Below are 16,537 nucleotides of genomic sequence, written 5' to 3' on the forward strand. Positions count from 1 at the left end.
GAAGGGGCGGGGCCGGGGCGGGGCGGGGCGGGGCCGGGGCGGGCCGGGCCGCGGCGGCGCCGGAGAAAAGTTGTCCCGGCCGGAGCGCGAGCGGCCGCGCGATCGAGGCGCCGCGGCGCGGACGACCCCGCGGGCGCCACCACCCTCCGCCGCCGGCCCGGCCGCTCGCCCGCGGGGCGCCGGGCATGGGACAGCCGGCGGGGGCCGCGGGCGGGCGCTGCGCCCCGGGCGGGCGGGGGCCGGCGTGAGCGCGGCCAGGATGCGCTCCGAGGGCGCGGCCCCCGGGCCGGCGGCGCGGCTGTGCGGGGCGCTGAGCCTGGTGCTGGGCGCGCTGCTGGGCAGAGGTGAGCGGGGCGCGGCGGGGGCGCCTGGGGCGGGGCGCGGGCGCGGGCCGGGGGGCGCGGGGGGCGCGGGCCGGGGGGGGCGCGGCGGGGGGGCGCGGGCGCCGAATGCGGGTGTCGCGGGGCCCAGCCGGGAGGGGCGCCTGGGCCGGCGGCTGTCCCCGCTTTCGGGGCGCCGCGGGTGAGGAGGGGGCGTGGCTGAGGGGCGCTGCTCCCCACCCCGAGTTCTGGGAGGATGCCCCGCGGCGGCCGCGGGAGCGGGGTCCGGGAGCGGGGCCGGCCCAGGGCCCCTCCTCCTCCGAGCGCCGAGCCCCGAAGGAACGCGCCCCTCGCGCCGCAGCGCCTCAGCGGACGACCCGGCCGGGGGCGCGGGGCTGACTGACCGGCCGGGGGCGCGGGGCTGACTGACCGGCCGGGGGGCGCGCGGGGCTGACTGACCGGCCGGGGGCGCGCGGGGCTGACTGACCGGCCGGGGGGCGCGCGGGGCTGACTGACTGACCGGCCGGGGGGCGCGCGGGGCTGACTGACCGGCCGGGGGGCGCGCGGGCCTGACTGACCGGCCGGGGGCGCGGGGCTGACTGACCGGCCGGGGGCGCGGGGCTGACTGACCGGCCGGGGCCGCGGGGCTGACTGACCGGCCGGGGGCGCGGGGTCGGGCGCGGGAGGGCGGGGCCGCGCCTGGGGTCCGAGGCGGGGCCGCGCGGGGCCGCCTCCTCTGCCTCCGGCTCTGGGCGCCCGGCCGGGGCGGCTCCCGTCAGGACGGCGGGCGCCCCCTTGGGCCCGAGCCAGGCCTGTTGCCCCTCCCGGGGCACCGGCGCGGCCGCGGCAGGCGGTGGGGGGGCAGGGGGTCGGCGGGGGGTCGCGGGCGCCGGGGTCCCCGCGCGGCCCGGCCCGGCTCCGGGGCGCTGGGGGCGGGGGGCGCCGGCCCGAGCCGCGGGGAGGGAAAGTCACGGCCGCCGCGAAGTCAGCGCGCACCTGGGAGAGGCCCGCGGTCTGCCGTCCTCCGAGGCCGAAGCTTCCAGAAGCAGCAACAGAACAAAATTGCCGTTTTAATAGCGTGGGGGGGGGGAAGGATTGGGGAGAGTGTGAAAAGTCGGGCGTCCAGAGCCCGCCTTCCTTCCCGCGGCGTGTCCGGGACTCAGTTTCCCTCGTGTGCAGTGACCTTTGTGGTGACCCTCCCACCCCCGGGGTGATTCCCGGGGGCGAAGCACTCACGGGGCGCAGCGGGGGGGCGCGCCCTGGAGGCCGCGGCCGGAGCGGCGCCTCCTCGCGCTGGAGGGTCCGGCCGTGGCCCGGAGGGTCCCGCGCTCGCGGCCAGAGCGGGGCGCCCGGGCGCGAGGGCCGGCGGCCATTCCTGTGGAAGCGGAGCCGGGTTTGGGTTTGCAGAAGCCCCCGCGGGCCGGAGCGGAGGCTGCGGGGCGGATCCCCCCTCCCGCGCACCCCGCGCCCGCGCCCCGCGCCGCCCCTCCTAGGGCCTCCTGTCTGGGGCTTTCTCTCTCGTGCGATCTGACAGGGGGGCGGGCGGCTCGCGGCCGCCTTCTGCGAGGCGTTTTCCACTTTGTTTCTCTCACCGAGAGCAGCCGCCGAATCCCCCTCCGATCCCCCGAGAGCAGGATGGCTGCGGGAGCGTCTCGGGGAAGCCGCCCGGCCCGTGATGAAATCGGTGTTGTCCTTAAATAAAAGCCTCTCGCTGACCTTCCTGCCTGGGATCTGCGTGCGGTCTCTGGAAGGCGCAGAGCCGCGGATCAGTGCTGAGTGCGGACTGTCCGTCTGTCCGCGGTGGGTCCGCAGGCTCCGCCGCCCCTTAGGGCCGGGGACAGGCCAGGGCGGAATGAAGGGCCCGTCCAGGGTCTAGACAGGCGGAGGGAAGGGAGGTGCGGTGTCCTTGAGGGGCGGTTGAGGAGGTGGCCCCGGGTGAGGCTGGGGGGAGCCCCTTCTGGTGGGCTGGGTGTCCTCAGGGTGGCGGGATGGGCGTCAGTCACACGGGCCCTGGGACGTTCCGCGGAGCCACAGCACTTTTCTGGAGAGTGTGGGGCCAGAGGTGTTTCCAGTTTCAGGATTTTGAGATCTTGGGATGATGACATGGAGGGAGGGGTGGCGGGAGGCAGGGATGACGGGGAGATGGACGGCCGCGTGGAGTCATGTCATAGACGGTGTAGCACCCCAGGCTCCGCGAGGACGGGGCGCGCGGTGCCGTCTGCCTGACACCTGGGAGGGAAAGCCCAAACGCCCCTCGCTTCCCTTTAGATCAGCGCCGGCCTCCACGTCTATTAAAAACCAGCCAACCTGCGTATTAGCAGGCCGTGGACATTTGGAATTTGTGATGGGGGCTCTGGGGCTGTGCCGGTGTCATGAATAGGATAGTGGGGTCCTCGGAGTGGAGGTCCTTCTGGGCTCCCAGGGACCCGCTACCAGCTGGCAGTTGTGATCTTGCCTTGTCCTCTTACACTCAAGGTGCACTCGCCGGCTCACTCACCCGCAAGGACGTCCTTCCGCCATCCTTTGCTGCCCCTCGAGCTGAAACGCCCTGCTGGGTGCCAGCTCCTTCGGGGTTCTTTCAGCCCTTGGGAGCCTTCCTGCCAACTACCAGTCCAGCTTCCCTCCTCCCTGGCCACAGCCGGCCTGGCCTGCGCTTCACCTGAGCTCCACTCAGGCGCTTCCGCGGCACAGCTGTCCTGTGTTTCTCTTGACTGAAGGCAGCACTTTGCGGCCTCCTCTGACGGCCCCACCAGGGATAAAACTCTGTGTTAAAAATACTCTCAGACAGAATACTTTTACAGCGCTCTGCTTTGTTTAAAAGTCAAGTGTATTATTTGTAAATTCAAATTTTTTGAATTTTTATTTTTTTAAACAATATTTGCTCCCCCCACGCCCTCAGGGGCAGTCCCCAGAGAATTGCCTTCCCCAAGGCACCCGAGCACCCTCCCCTCGGCCCCTGCGCACCTCCCGCCCCCCCCTCCCCGGCAGCAGGTCTGTTTCCTAATTGTCCGTTTTTGCTGTGTTGTGTTTTGTACTGTTAGTACCTTTTTTCACACTGATGTTTTATTGGGTCCCCAATATTCCTGCTGTAAGGGAGACCATCCCATATTTTCCTTCTGGCTTATTTCACAGAACATCATTCCTTCTCGCTCCATCCACGTTGCTGCGAATGGCACGAGTTTATCTTTTTTGATCACTGAGTACCAGTCCATGGTGAATATGTGCTACATCTTCTTGACCCGGTCATCTATTTTTGGGCATTTGGGTTGTCTCCAGGTTTCGCCTATTGTAAATAGTGCTGCAATCAACATAGGGGTACAGGTGCTCTTTTGAATCAATGTTTTTGTGTCCTTTGGGTAAATCCCTAGGAGTGGAATTAAAATTCAGTATTTAAAAAAATAAATGTCTGCTCCCAAAATTGGGAGAATTTGCATATAAAAGTCCAGCTTTTCTTAGGGTGCTCTGCCAGGCTTGGGTGCACATTCCCATGTGGCTACATGGCACCCAGGATGAGTCTGGGGGCCCCTGTGGTGGGTGTTTATTGAGGTTCTCTTCCCACCCTGCACCTTCCTCCACCTTTGAATTCGCAAGACCTCCAGCTCTCTGCTCTCAGATCCTGCCCTGTGGGCTCAATCTCCAGGAGGGGCTGGAGTCCGGAGCCCCGTGCTCTCCAGCTCTCCAGCTCTCCATTGTGTCCCCAGCGCCACAAAGCCTTGGGACGTGTTAGCTCCTCAGCCTCCCAGAGCCGGGGCAAACAAGGCTAGTAGGAGTGAGTCTCTGGGATATTAATTGGAGTGAAAGGGAGTATTACTGAATTAATGGGGAAAATGGAAAGCCTGATTGATAGAATATTTTCACAGCGCTCTGCTTTGTTTAAAAGTCAAGTGTATTAAGGTACAATTTGCATACAGTGAAGTTCACCCTTCGGAGTACAGAGTTTCAAGTTTTGACAAATGCAACCAGTCACAATGAAGGCACAGAAATGCTAACACTTCCCCAAGTTCCTCTCTGCCCCTCTGCACCCACCTCTTTCCCCTATGCCCAGTCTCTGGCAACTGCTGATTTGGTCCCTATTCTTCTGGTCTGCCTCCTTCATAATTTCATCAAATGGAGTTACACAGGATTCAGCGTTTGGATCTGCTTCTCTCATTTTTAGCACAATGCGTTCACTGTCCCTGTGTATCAGAAGGCTGTTCTTTTTAAGTGCTGCAGAATATTTCACGGAATGGCGGCACTAACGTTTGTTTTTTCATTTTCTAGTTAAGAGACATTTGTACTAGTCCCAGTTTTTGGTGATTGTGGGAAAAAGTAGTGTAACTATTTATGAACAGGTGATGTGTGAAGGTGGATTTTATGTGTGAAGGGGGATTTTATGTGTGAAGGTGGATTTTCATTTCTCTTGGGTAAACACCCAAGGGGTATTTTGCTGGGTGGGATTGCTAGGTGGTGTGATAATTATTTAAGTAAATTTATCAAAAACTGCAAACTCTTTTTAAACATTCCCGCTGGCAGGACTTGGGAGTATAGTTGTTTTGTATAATCAGCACCTCTTAATGTTATCCATTGGATTTTATTTTTATAGCAGAGTTTCTCTAAGATTTCCATCTTAACCTCATGGCTAATGATACCGGGCACTTTCTTGTATTAATTTTCCATCCTTCCATCTTCTTTGGTGATGTCTTTTGAAAATAGTTTGCCCATTTTTCATTGGTTGTTATTTTCCTATTATTGAATGTTGGGTGTACTTTATATATTATGGATACAAATCCCTTTCTCAAATGTGTGCATTCAGGTATTTTTCCCTGTATGTGTCTGTGGAAGAGCAAAGGTTTTAAAATTCAGCAAAGTTTAATTTATTAACGCTTTCCTCTTAGTAATTCTGTGTTGCTGTCACATCTAAGAAATCTCTACCTAGCACAAGGTCAGAAGGGCTCTCCAAGTGTCTAGGGTGCTGTTCAAGTAGTTTATATACCTCCTGAGTTTTTATCTGTTTGTTCTGTCCTATGACGAGAGGGATGGCAGAGTCTCATGATTTCACCTCTTTTTCATGTATGTTCCATCAGTGTTTTCTTCATGTATTTTGAAACAGTGCTTTAGGTACAAATATGTTTAGGATTGTTAAGTGTCTTGGTGAACTGCCTCCTTTAGCAGCCTGTGACTTCCTTCTTTGTTCTCAGAAATGGTCCTTGTTCTGAACCCTACTTCACGATGTCAATATAGCCACTTTGTGTTAGTGTTTGCATTATAACATCTTTTTCATCCTTTTAAATTTTACTTAGTATTTGTTTTTATGTTTAATTTGATTTCTATAAACAGCATTTGCTCTGAATTTTGCTCTGAATTTATTCAGTCTGAATATCTCCGTCTTTTAATCGTTGTCTTTTAACCACTTACATTTAATGTGATGATTGATGTGCTTTTACTGTTTACCATTTTGCTCACTTTTAAAATATTTTATCTTTTCTTTATTCCTTTATCCTATTTTGTTGTCTGCTTTAGGTCAAATATATATTTTTGTGATTCCATTTTATCTTCCCTCTCAGCTCATTATTTATACTTCTTGTAAAGTTTTAGTCATTGCCCTAAGGTTTACAAATGCATCTTTAATTAATCAAAACCCACACTAAAATTATGCTAATGGCATCTTATGTTGTATAAGAGCCCTGCACCGCAGTAGTCCCAGTACCTTCCCCCTCTGTGTACAGTCCTTTAACATGAATATATCTTACGACTTACCTATGGAAAAGACAATTTTCAATTCAAGATTATTTGCCCATACGTTAAAAAAGGATGAAATTATGCTTCATTGGCCTACCTTTGCCTTTGAGCGGGTATTTGGACCCTCAACCATCAGACCTTATTTTCTCCCCTACCTGTTTGTTGTGTTTCTATGCCTTAGGGATTTAAATTCTTCCTTAAGGAGAAATCAAAGGTGAAATACTATAGAGCCAGAGTCTGAATTAGCAAACACTCTAGACAGTGTTTCTAGATACACTAGTGTATCTAGACATCTGTTGTTTCTAGATAGACTCTTTGCTGTCTGCTCTGCATTCATTTCTTTGTTCTGATCAAGGATGTTTTACGGGAAGCAGAGAGTGTGAAGTTCACACCTGCCAATGTGTGGGGTCCTAACACAGCTCAGAGACTTGACACCGAAGGCCTTGTGTTCTCTGTGTCACCTGGCATGTTTCTTCTTAAACACGTATGATGGTGCTGCCAGTGTGGGGTGATGGATGCTCATGTGGGGGCTTCCTCCCTGCCGGTTCCTAGAGAAATTGGTCAGAGTGGCTGGTTGTCAGCAACAGAAATATACCAGGCCCACCCGGGTGACAAGTAGTTGGCAGCTCCTGGCTCTGGATTTCTGAAAGGGTCGGGTTTCCGAGGAATGGAAAGTCACCTGCTGCAGGGTCCCTCGAGTCAGAACTGATGTTTGGCTCCCCATCAGTGATGCCATTTATTTTTATCTCCAGGCTCATGTTTTGAATTCTAGGGGAGAAGAAGCCCAAAGTCTGGGGTTCAGAGTCCTCTAGGCAGCTTTGAAAGTAGAATTCTCAGGTGCTACCCCTAAAGTCTTCAGCCAGGGTCTTTGGTGGAGGGTCTCTGGAGGTGACAGGAGGCCAAGCTGATCACTTACTTGTTGGAAGCTCTTCAGGTGATCGGAAGGCACAGCCAGGGGTGAGAACAGCTGCCCAGGTCCACTCCGCGTAGCGAAGGGTACGACAGTCTGGTGGACATTGCCATCATTTTGCGTTCAAGGCCTTTGGCTGCCCAGGGAAAAACTGAGATACTGATAACAAAAGAAGGCAGGAGGGAAGCTGGAATTAACGCTGGCACATGTCCACCCCCGCCCCACCCCTGTCATCTGGAGTGTCCAGAGAAGGTGAGAGTAAAGACAACCCTTCTGAGCCTCGTTTTCTTTCCATGCCTGCTTTGTGAGGTTGCTGAGAATACGTAATTTAAGAGTGAGCTTGAGACACTTAGCACGGTGTCTCCAAAGGCTGTCAGTACACATGGCCATGGGCCGGGTCATATGAATATAACAGAAACGTATTCTCGTTCAATTCTGGAGCCGGAAGTCCAGGCTCAGAAGCCAGAGGGCTGTGCTCTGTCCAGGCACCCTGTGGGAGGGCCTTCTGCTTCTTCCAGCTCCTGGTCACCCCTGGGGCTCCCATATCTGCCGCTGCCACAGGCGTCGCTGTCTGTCTTTCCCCTTCGCCCTGTGCGGACACTTGCATTGCTCTAGGGTCCTCGAGAGCTTCAGCTCGGTTACATCTGAAAAGACCCTTTTTCCAGATAAGGTCACATAAGGGGCTCTCCAGTCCATAAACCACAGTTAAGATTTGAACATACCGACTATTCAATAAGTCGTAGTTGTTCTGATCATGATAACAAAAGAATCACACAATATAATATAATGGAAGCTGCACATAGATAGCTCTTAAGTAACTGGGAATAATGTACGAGAAAATAAAAGAGTGGTGGATTTGACGACACCAGGGAACAGGAAAAACTGTTCAAGCAAGAGGTGGCCATTTGTTATGGAACAGAGAGCCAGTGGCTTACACTGAGGCCTCCCTTCGTGGACTTCATGCTTAAATGCAGCTTAGACATAATTCCGTTTGGCTTAGTTTCATAATACCCCCGATAGCGCCTTAAGCCCCGTGCTCCCTCTGGGTTCCGTGAGTCTTCAGAACCATCCAGGCAGCACCCCCATCGCCACATTCCCAGGGTTGGTGTCCTCACCTGTCCCTGCAGCTGATTCTTCTCTTTCTTGCTCAGTCGGTCCCTCCAACTGCTTAATTATAATGTCTGCTCGCTCGCGTGCCCGCCCGGTCTCCGTGGACTCCAAGGCTGTTGAAATGTGGATAAAGTGCTACCCACGTTGGCGCAGTGGTCGATGAGCAGTTCTTCGAGCAATAGGGGATTGCTTTTATTCTCAAAATAAACAAAGAAACTGGAGGCAATAGTTCCACCCAACACGTACCCAGAGCGGGAGGCTAATTCTGCACTTTCAATTGAGCTTCCAGTTTAGTGATGATTTTATACCAAAGACAATGATAATAAAAAAACAAAATCTCATTCATACCACAAACAGGAACGTGGTTTTGTCTCCACCGGGAACAATAAGACAAGTCTTCTCCCCCTGCCAAATGGAAATGGACTTTGAATATACTCTTGATCATTTACTTTATTAGTCATTTAGCTGCAAATATTGAAAAACCCATGTTGAGCAAATGGTATCAAAGCCACACACACAAAAAAGGAAACGAAGTAAAGGAAGGACAAAAGGGAGAAAGTGGCTGAAATAGATGTGTTAGCTCAGGTAACTGATGAGCTCAGTGGCCTTCAGGCACTGTTGGATCCAGGAATCACTCACTGTCAGACATGGTTTTTCTCCATCTCGTATCTCTGCTGTCCTCTGCGTTGGTTGCGTTTTGGGTGGTCATCCTAACCGCCAGTAGCTCCAGGCTTATATCTATCCACATAGCACAATCAACAAAAAGAGAGTGACTCCCAGGTAATTGCAGAGAAGTGGGTAGAGAGAGTCCCACGTTGACCTAACCCTGAGGCATGAGTGTGCGCGAAGAGGGCAGAGTTTCTGATTGGTCAGATTTGGAACACGTGGATCCAGGAACCTGAAGTCCTCACCACCCAGACTGCTAAGACAGAGAGCACAGAAAGCTTGGTGCCAGAGACAAGCCAGTCCACACCCCAAAATGTAACTGTGTCCACAGGTGCGACCCCATCCATTCAACCAAGCAGGCCAAATAGAGGAAACCAACCAAAGACCAGTGGGATGGCTGCTTCTCAGAGTTTGTGGAGCAACCACCAAGAAGGCAGGATGTGCCTCCTGCCACGAGCAGAGACAGCCAAGTCTGGGACGCGTCCCTGTCAGACGTGAGGTGCAGGGGTGCTCTGACGTGCCTGGCATCAGCATGACTTCTAGGTGGCCATCCTTCTCTGTCCCCCTGCCTCCTCCTGTGCAGATAATGGCCAAATGGAAGGAATCGACTTAAAATATTGAGACCATAATTTCACTGTGAACAGTGAAAAAGTTCCTTGATTAGAACTCTTTTAACAACTGAGTGAATTACTGAGATAAGAAGTGTTTGCAGATGGGATCAAGATGTCTTTGGGGTGATGATGAAATCTTGCATGGCCATCAGATATGGCTTGATCCAGGTGTGCTATGATACCATCAGAACTTTTTTCATTTTAGGTTCTACATGGAGGCTCTTGGCAGTTCCAAGGTCACCCCCTTGAGGGGTCAAATACCCCTTTCCAACATTCACTAACCCCAGTGGAGGCCACATGTGTCTTGCTGGCTCTGTTCCATTTCTAAGCTCATCCACCTGGTTGACACAAGACCAAGTGCTTGAGTTATCCTGCCTAGGATCTGGGGAGGAGGTTGTGAGGGCTGCAGCTGGGGTACAGAGGAAAACCAGGGGCAGAGGAGAGCTGGGTGCACCAATAGAAAAAGGCTGAGTGAGCAGGACTATTCGAAGTGGTCCCTGTTGGGCCTCTCCAGATTCAGGCGCCTGCTGACCACAGCATCGCAGGGCTTCCCAGACTCATAGCTGCACGGCTGTGTCCAGAACACAGGTCCTTGGTTTGTAGGGTACACACACATACACACACACAGTCGGGAAACTCGTACCAGAGGGCCTCCTGAGACCCAAGTGTGCCCAAGAGCTGCATGGGAGGCCAGTCCTGGAAGACAGAAAGTCGCTGCTGATTTCCAATCAGCGCCTGCTAAGCCGCCACCTGCCCTGCGTGACACCACCCGTCCTGCCGCGCACTACCGTCACCTGCACTGCCGCTCACTCACTCAGCGCCAGTTCTTCTCTATTTCAAATCTCGTCTTTTAATCTGAGCCTTGCCCTGGGCCGTGCGTTCCCTTAAAGTTACTGTTTTATATGCTAATTGCATTTCCTGCCCCCAAATATTAAGTCATTGCGTCATGAAAACAAGTTTAAAAGCCCTTCTGTGTTTTTGCCCAAAATGATCCACACCCAGCAGCTGGGCAGATGCTGGCCCAGGGCGCATGGCAGGTGGCAGCCGAGGAGCCGCCGGCTGCTGCTTCTCCTCCGGGATTGGGGCTTTCTGATAGCAGCCCCCGCCCGTGCTTGGAACCAGAGCTTCTGGAAAAGGGGGGAAATGGTCTGCCCAGACCCTAAAAGCACAGAGGCAAAGAAAGGAACACCCTTCATAGCTGCGAAAACACTGGAGTTTAAGGGCACGAGACCCAGGAGGGGGGCTGCCCTCGGGGTCTCAGCCCTTTGGGGGTCACCAGAGGATCGGCCTCTTTACCCCGGCGTTGTGGTGTTCCAGACTCAGACCTGCCCGGGCTGTGGTCAGGAACCTGCCTCTGTGGCAGTGGCGTCTCCCGACTTTAACCATCTCTGCTCTTTTCAAGTGAAAATCCAAATCCAGGCTTTTTGCTCCACTCCTCCCAGAGGGCCCCCATCCCTCAGGAACGCCGCCCTGTCTCCGGAGAGTCCGAGAACAATACATGTTTGAGCTTTGCCTCCAGTGGTTCATGCAACATAAAACATAAGCATTTTTCGATTTCCTGTGGGAAATATTGGCTGAGGTTTTGACTGCCAGCCTGGCCCCCAGGATTCTGATACATGCACGGCCCACCCCGTGTTGAGAATTACTGACTTGACGGCAAGTCTTCATCATTTCAAGGAAGAGTTGGCCTCGAGCAGTGGGGATGGCAGCGGGCGAGAGCACCGCCCTGCTGGCCGAGCCATGCGCGGCAGCTCGAGGTCAGCCCGGAGCCAGAGCAGAGGGCAGGGCTGGGAGGGAGTTTGGCATCCCCAGGGGCGCTCCTGTGGTCTGCTCAGAGCTGTTCCCAGAGAATGTGGGCGGGGAAGTAAAAGCATGGAAATGCGGTCAAATCCTGCTGTTCTGTGCTCCGGAAGCATTTTGACGCGCTGGGCCCTCTGGGGCAGCCACACGGCCAGGGGTTCCGCCTGAACCGCTGGAGGCCACACGCCCCGCTGCCCCTTTCGTCTGAGTGGGCGGTTGCGAAGACGAGGCTGAATGACAGATGGCGGGGGAGGGCGGATGCTGGGTGTCCAGCAGAGCAGAAACAGGTGAGGAAGAGGGGAGCCTGGTAGGGGGGTCCCCAGTTGCTTCCTGTTTCTCAGGCTTGTCCTGCTGCCCTGACCCACAGTCTTGTGCCTGGGGTTCTTCTGGGGACTCCTCTGCAGGGGTCTGCCGGCACCCTCAGAGCCTGGGCATTTTCCTAGCAGCCCTTGTGCAGGTAGCTGCCTGTGCACCCTCAGTCCCCTACCAGTTCCCTGCTCACATCTGGGCAGGTGGCTGCTGCTCTGGCCCCTAGATCCCTGCGCATTAGGAGGTGATGACAAAGACTGGAGGTGATGACAAAGACTGGAGGGGAGGCTGACAGGGTGCCTGGGTCTTCCTCTCCTCTCGCTTTGTGTCTCCTGCTTCCTCTGGCCAAGGCGGGCCCCTCCCAGGGCTGTGGCCCCCCCGGCTCTGTGTACCCTCACCACAAAGGGTCTTGGCCTCCGGAAGCAACCCCACCCCAGGGCGCTCTGCCTCTGGCAGGCTGGCTGATACCTGGGTGCGCCTCAGTGGTACCGGAAGGATGATCCAATTTCAGAAAGACGCAGGGCATCGATTTAGTAACCCGCTGCCGTTCGTTGCAAGGAACAGACTCAGACAGACACTCCCTGAGGGCGTGCTCGAGGTGGGCTCGGGATTCCAGGGCGCCTGCACGCGCTGGCCTGCGCTGCAAAATACAGTTCTCATAACAGACCTGGATTTTAAAAAACAGCCTAAGAGTCAACAAACATGGGGCAGCTTATTGGCAACAGCAAGGAGTCTGCCAATAAAGCCGGCAAGGTTGTGTCTCCCGAATCCTCTCAGCGAGCGGAGCAGAGACAACCCCCTTCAAATGCACACCCCAGCCCCACGGGCCCAGCCCCCGCCCCCCACTTCCCCGCCTTTCCAGCTGCGTAATTGAGTCCCCTGCTCTTCGGGAGCTGTGGCAGGCAGAAATTGCCCTTCATTCTCAGCAAGGGGCTAGAAAGCAAAACTTGGGCGGGGAGGAGCGGCGTCTCCGGCCAGGCAGGTCTTGCTTCCTGGACCAACGCCCTCTTTCCCTTCCTGGGCTTCGCCCCAGGCCCGGCTTTGCGCGGCCGGGCTCCACGCAGCGGCTGGCTCCACGCAGCCCTGCAAGCTCTCGGCACGCGGGGCGTCACTGTCTGTATTTGGGGACGGGATTTCTGCTGTCAGGGATTTCCTTTTGCTGGTGGATGACGACAGGAGCCTGAACTTGTTTTGTTGGAGGAGAAAACCTCTTTCTGAGCTCTTGACTTCCACCCTCAGAAGCGCATTCATTACCCGGCCTCTCGCAGCCTCTGGGGCTCAGCCTGGGGGTCAGGATGTGTCTTGGGGGCCAGGCCTGAGCGTCCTCGCCACCGCGAGGCGTCGGGAGCCCGTCTCCTGTGTCCTCGCTGTCACCTCGCCGGTTTCATTCTAATTGCCCTTCTCTCCAAAAGCGAGCTTCCTTGTAAATTATTCATGGCGGCGTAATGTTTATGTGATCAGAGTAATTATTATAATTATGCATTGTGAATTTTCATAATTAATGACCGCTCTCAGATTTCATTTGGCACAAAATCCTTCCAGAGGGGAAGCAGGGTGCGAGCGACGCCCCGTCCGGGGTCTTGCCAAGTCAGGGGGTCCACTCCGGGGCTAGGGGGTTACGACCATTCTCATGTATCCTGGAGAGAAGCTGGTCGCGTGATAGGCCCCGCTCTCCTTTCTCAGTCTATAGCTTGGTGTTCAGTTTCATTTATTGAATTTATTTTTCCCGCCACCGTCCGTGGCCTCCCCTCCCTCCACCTCCCTCTGCCTCTCAACCCTGGAGCCTCCTGGTGTCCGCCGGCGTCCACTGGTCTTTGAGAGTGTCCACGTGCGGCGCTGCCTGCCGTGGAAATGTCCCACGTTTCGCTTTGTCGTTGGTTTCTTCTTTGACGGCTGGAGGGAGCGATGAGCCTTCCAGGGCCTTCTGTCGAGCGTGGGGTGGACGGACGCCTCCAGAAGGTCCCTTGCCTGTCTCGCTCCTAGTTAAGCTCGCAGCAGTCCCGGGACAGGGACCGGCTGAGCCTCGGCCAGGTCAGAACCGGCCTGCAGTGCAGGGCGCGGGTCTCAGCGTGGCCGTGGCCACCAGCGGCGCAGGAGAGGGCTGGGAAGCCAGGAGAAAGCGAGGAACTTGTGTCTCTCCGTGGACTCTCTCCTTGACCTTAGCAGCCATATGCCGTGGTCCCGTGAACCATGTCGGGGTCGGGGCGCCAATCCCCCGCGGGCAAAAATCAGAGTATAACCTTGACTCCCCAAACCTGAACCAGAGCCGTGCTGGGCGTCCTGGGGGTTGGTCTCTGGGCCGCCCTGCCCCGCACAGTGGGCCCTGAAGTCCGCGGATGCTCAGGGCCCTTAGAGTCGGAACCTCCGGATCCATAGGGCAGCCTCTCTTTCCCTTCCTGCGTCTGGGGAGCTGCCTGGTCTCGGCATTTCGTAGAGTCATACAGCAAGTGACTTGGTTCTGACTCCTTCTGAGCCCCAGGCTTTGGAACCCTGATTCCACGGATTCAACCAGCTGCAGCCGTGGCCGGAACCTGCAGGCGGGAGAGACGCCCCTGTGGGCGGACGCGCGCTCAGGCCCGTGCGGGGCAGCAGCGCGGGTGGCCAGAGCTCAGGTGCTCAGCGCTTGGGGTTAAAGTGCTGGGAACTTGTCTCAGAGAAGCGCTGGATAAACAGGGACGCAGAGCGAACCCCTGGCTGCTGTGGCCGCCTCGGGGTCAGCACCCTGTGGCTCCTCCGGGAGCATCTTCTGCCGCCGGGGGCGGGGGGCCGGGTCTGTGCGTGCGGCGCTGCCTTCCCGCCCAGGCCGCGTTTTCCCTCATTGCCGCGGGCGTGTTCAGTTTTGCCTTTTTAAGCTTTCCCGACTCCACAGGCAATGACAGGAGGCGGCTCAGCAGGTGGCGGTGACTCCGGCCTGAAGAGCAGTGGCCACATCGCCGAGGAGCGCGCAGGGAGGAAGCGGTGGCGGCCACTCACCTCTGCTGGCCTGTGATAGGCAGAGAGAGGTTGTCCTGGCACCGCCTGGGGGGAGGGGCTGCGAGCATTACATTTGTAATACTCGGGCGGGGGAGGGGGTTGTAAAGTCAGGGGGTTCTCAGGGAGCCTGGTTTATCGCCAGGTGTAAATGGACGATTGGATTACTCCTTGGTCAGGCCTCCAAGTAATTCATGGCCCCCACTTGGCTTCAGGTCCCTAATAAGCTGCTTCCCCGGGTGGTGACTCTCTGGCCTTTATCACCGTCGCCTCCCCCAGCCTGTCCCTCCTGTGTTGGGCCGACATTGCACTGGCCCGGGTGTGCTGGCGTGGGCTCACCTGGACCTGCACCCAGCAGGCCGGCCTTTCTCGCTGCCTCCCTCCAGCGCTGGGCGGGCCTGGCCACGTCCCACAGTGGTCACGTGCTCTTCCTGGGGTCAGTATGTCATCTGGCCCTTCCTTCTCACAGTCCCGGGATTCTGAGGGGGGCTCTGAGTGTGATGCTTTGTTTTAATGGAAAGACAGTTCCTGAAACAGAGTGGATGTGTAACAGGGTAGCTGCAAAGGCTCCAAAGCCTGCTCCCCACTTCACCCCATGTCACCTCAAGGGTTGTAGAAAACCTCAGCCCCCCCGTTGTGTCCAGTCTCCTGCTCTGTTGGGTCTGCCAGACACTCCTGCCTCGGGGCGAGTGATGGGCCTACTTTTTTGTGGATTTGTTTTAGTTTTTATTTGGAAATATTTATAGCATCCCGGAGCTGGCGCCCCCAGGCCCCAGAGTTGCATGGCCATGACCAGAATGCCAGACGGCGCCCAGGAGCTGCCCGGAGGCTGTGCGGGCTGGCTGGGTCCCGCCTTGTCCACACCCCTGCGGCCACACGGTGTGGACGAGCTGAGCTGTCAGGCCCCGCCCGCGCCCTGGTCTCCATCTTCGGGAGGGAGAGTGTGTCTCCGGGAGCGTTGTGGAGATAGACGCCTGCAGGACGGGGCCTCTGAGACTCGCGTCTTCGTCCTCGTAGGCTGTGTTTGTTCTTCCGTGGGCGTGTGATTGTGTCGCTGTAAATGCACGGTCCCGTCGCACACAGGGCCGCGTCCTCTACCCTGCCCGCCCCACCCAGGATCTGGGCTCCCTCCCGGCTGGGAAGGGCCCAGGGGCCTTGCTGGCCGCCCCGCACCCCCTCCTGTGTGCCAGCAATGCCCGGGTCATGTCTTATTAGGGTTATTGGCTCTCGCTTCCCCAGAGGGGCACTGAGTAGGCCCTTCCTCCTGGTGGGAGCAGGGGTGTCGAGTGACAGCAACCCCTGACTCAGCCGGGGCCAACGCTTACCTGCCACCCTTCACTCTGGGCCCTGCTTTCTCCTTCTGAAACCTCCAAGCCTCTGGCCTGGATCCTTGGTCCTGACATAGCCCTCGCTGACCAGCCACTCCAGCAGGCCTGGCGTCCCTGTAGGCCCAGCAGAGCCAGCCCCGCTCTCTGCAAGGCTCTCGTTCAATCCCCTCTAGCTTCGTCACCTGCCGTACGGTGGCAGCTGCTGATGGCAACACGGTCGTAGCTACCAGTGAGGGCTCAAAACCCTTTAAGTTTGGCTTCATCTTTTTAGATTCTCTGTATCTTTTTTTGCCTGAGAACACATGTCAGGCCCGTGAGCCTCCCGGGCATCAGACATGGCTCTCGCTGAGGTCGTCCACACGCACGCCTCGGAACCAGCCTCCCGGGGCCCGGGCAGAAGCTGTTGGAGGGGCAGGCCCGCCGAGATGACGTGGGCGGGGGGATCTTGGCAGAACTCAGAGCTCGTGCCCAGCGGCCATGGGGAGTCCAGGCCATGGGCCGGGGTCGGGGGGAGAGGGGCTATGTCAGGCCAGGAAGGAAAAGCGCCCCGAGGCAGGGCAGATGGGCAGATGGGCGGAAAGGTGGTTTAACCCTCTCCAGGGAGGCCTTGATTGTCAGGAGCGGAAGAGGCAGCATTTCAGACCTTGAGTCTCTCCCGCGCAGCCCGGCGTGGCCCCTGCAGGCCCCAGCGCCAGACAGGCCCTCCAAACGTGAGGTGGCCACTGGACTTTAGAGGATGCTCCAGCTTTGGGTTGTGGTTTTGTGGCTTTTATTTTTTTCCATTTAAAATGAAAT

General features: G+C 56.7%; 1 protein-coding gene across 1 annotated transcript in view; it reads left to right on the top strand.

The window, feature by feature from the left end:
- Positions 1-259: 259 nt before the first annotated feature.
- Positions 260-16,537, top strand: part of TMEM132C (transmembrane protein 132C) — a 177,045-nt gene continuing 160,767 nt past the window's right edge. Inside the window, exon 1 of the mRNA XM_037509872.2 lies at positions 260-344. Coding sequence (XP_037365769.1) covers positions 260-344 — 85 coding nt within the window. The remainder of the gene's footprint in view (positions 345-16,537) is intronic.

This window comes from Talpa occidentalis, unplaced genomic scaffold, assembly GCF_014898055.3.
Source record: "Talpa occidentalis isolate TD23 unplaced genomic scaffold, MPIMG_talOcc4v2.1 talOcc4.14, whole genome shotgun sequence".
Taxonomy (NCBI): Eukaryota; Metazoa; Chordata; class Mammalia; order Eulipotyphla; family Talpidae; genus Talpa; species Talpa occidentalis.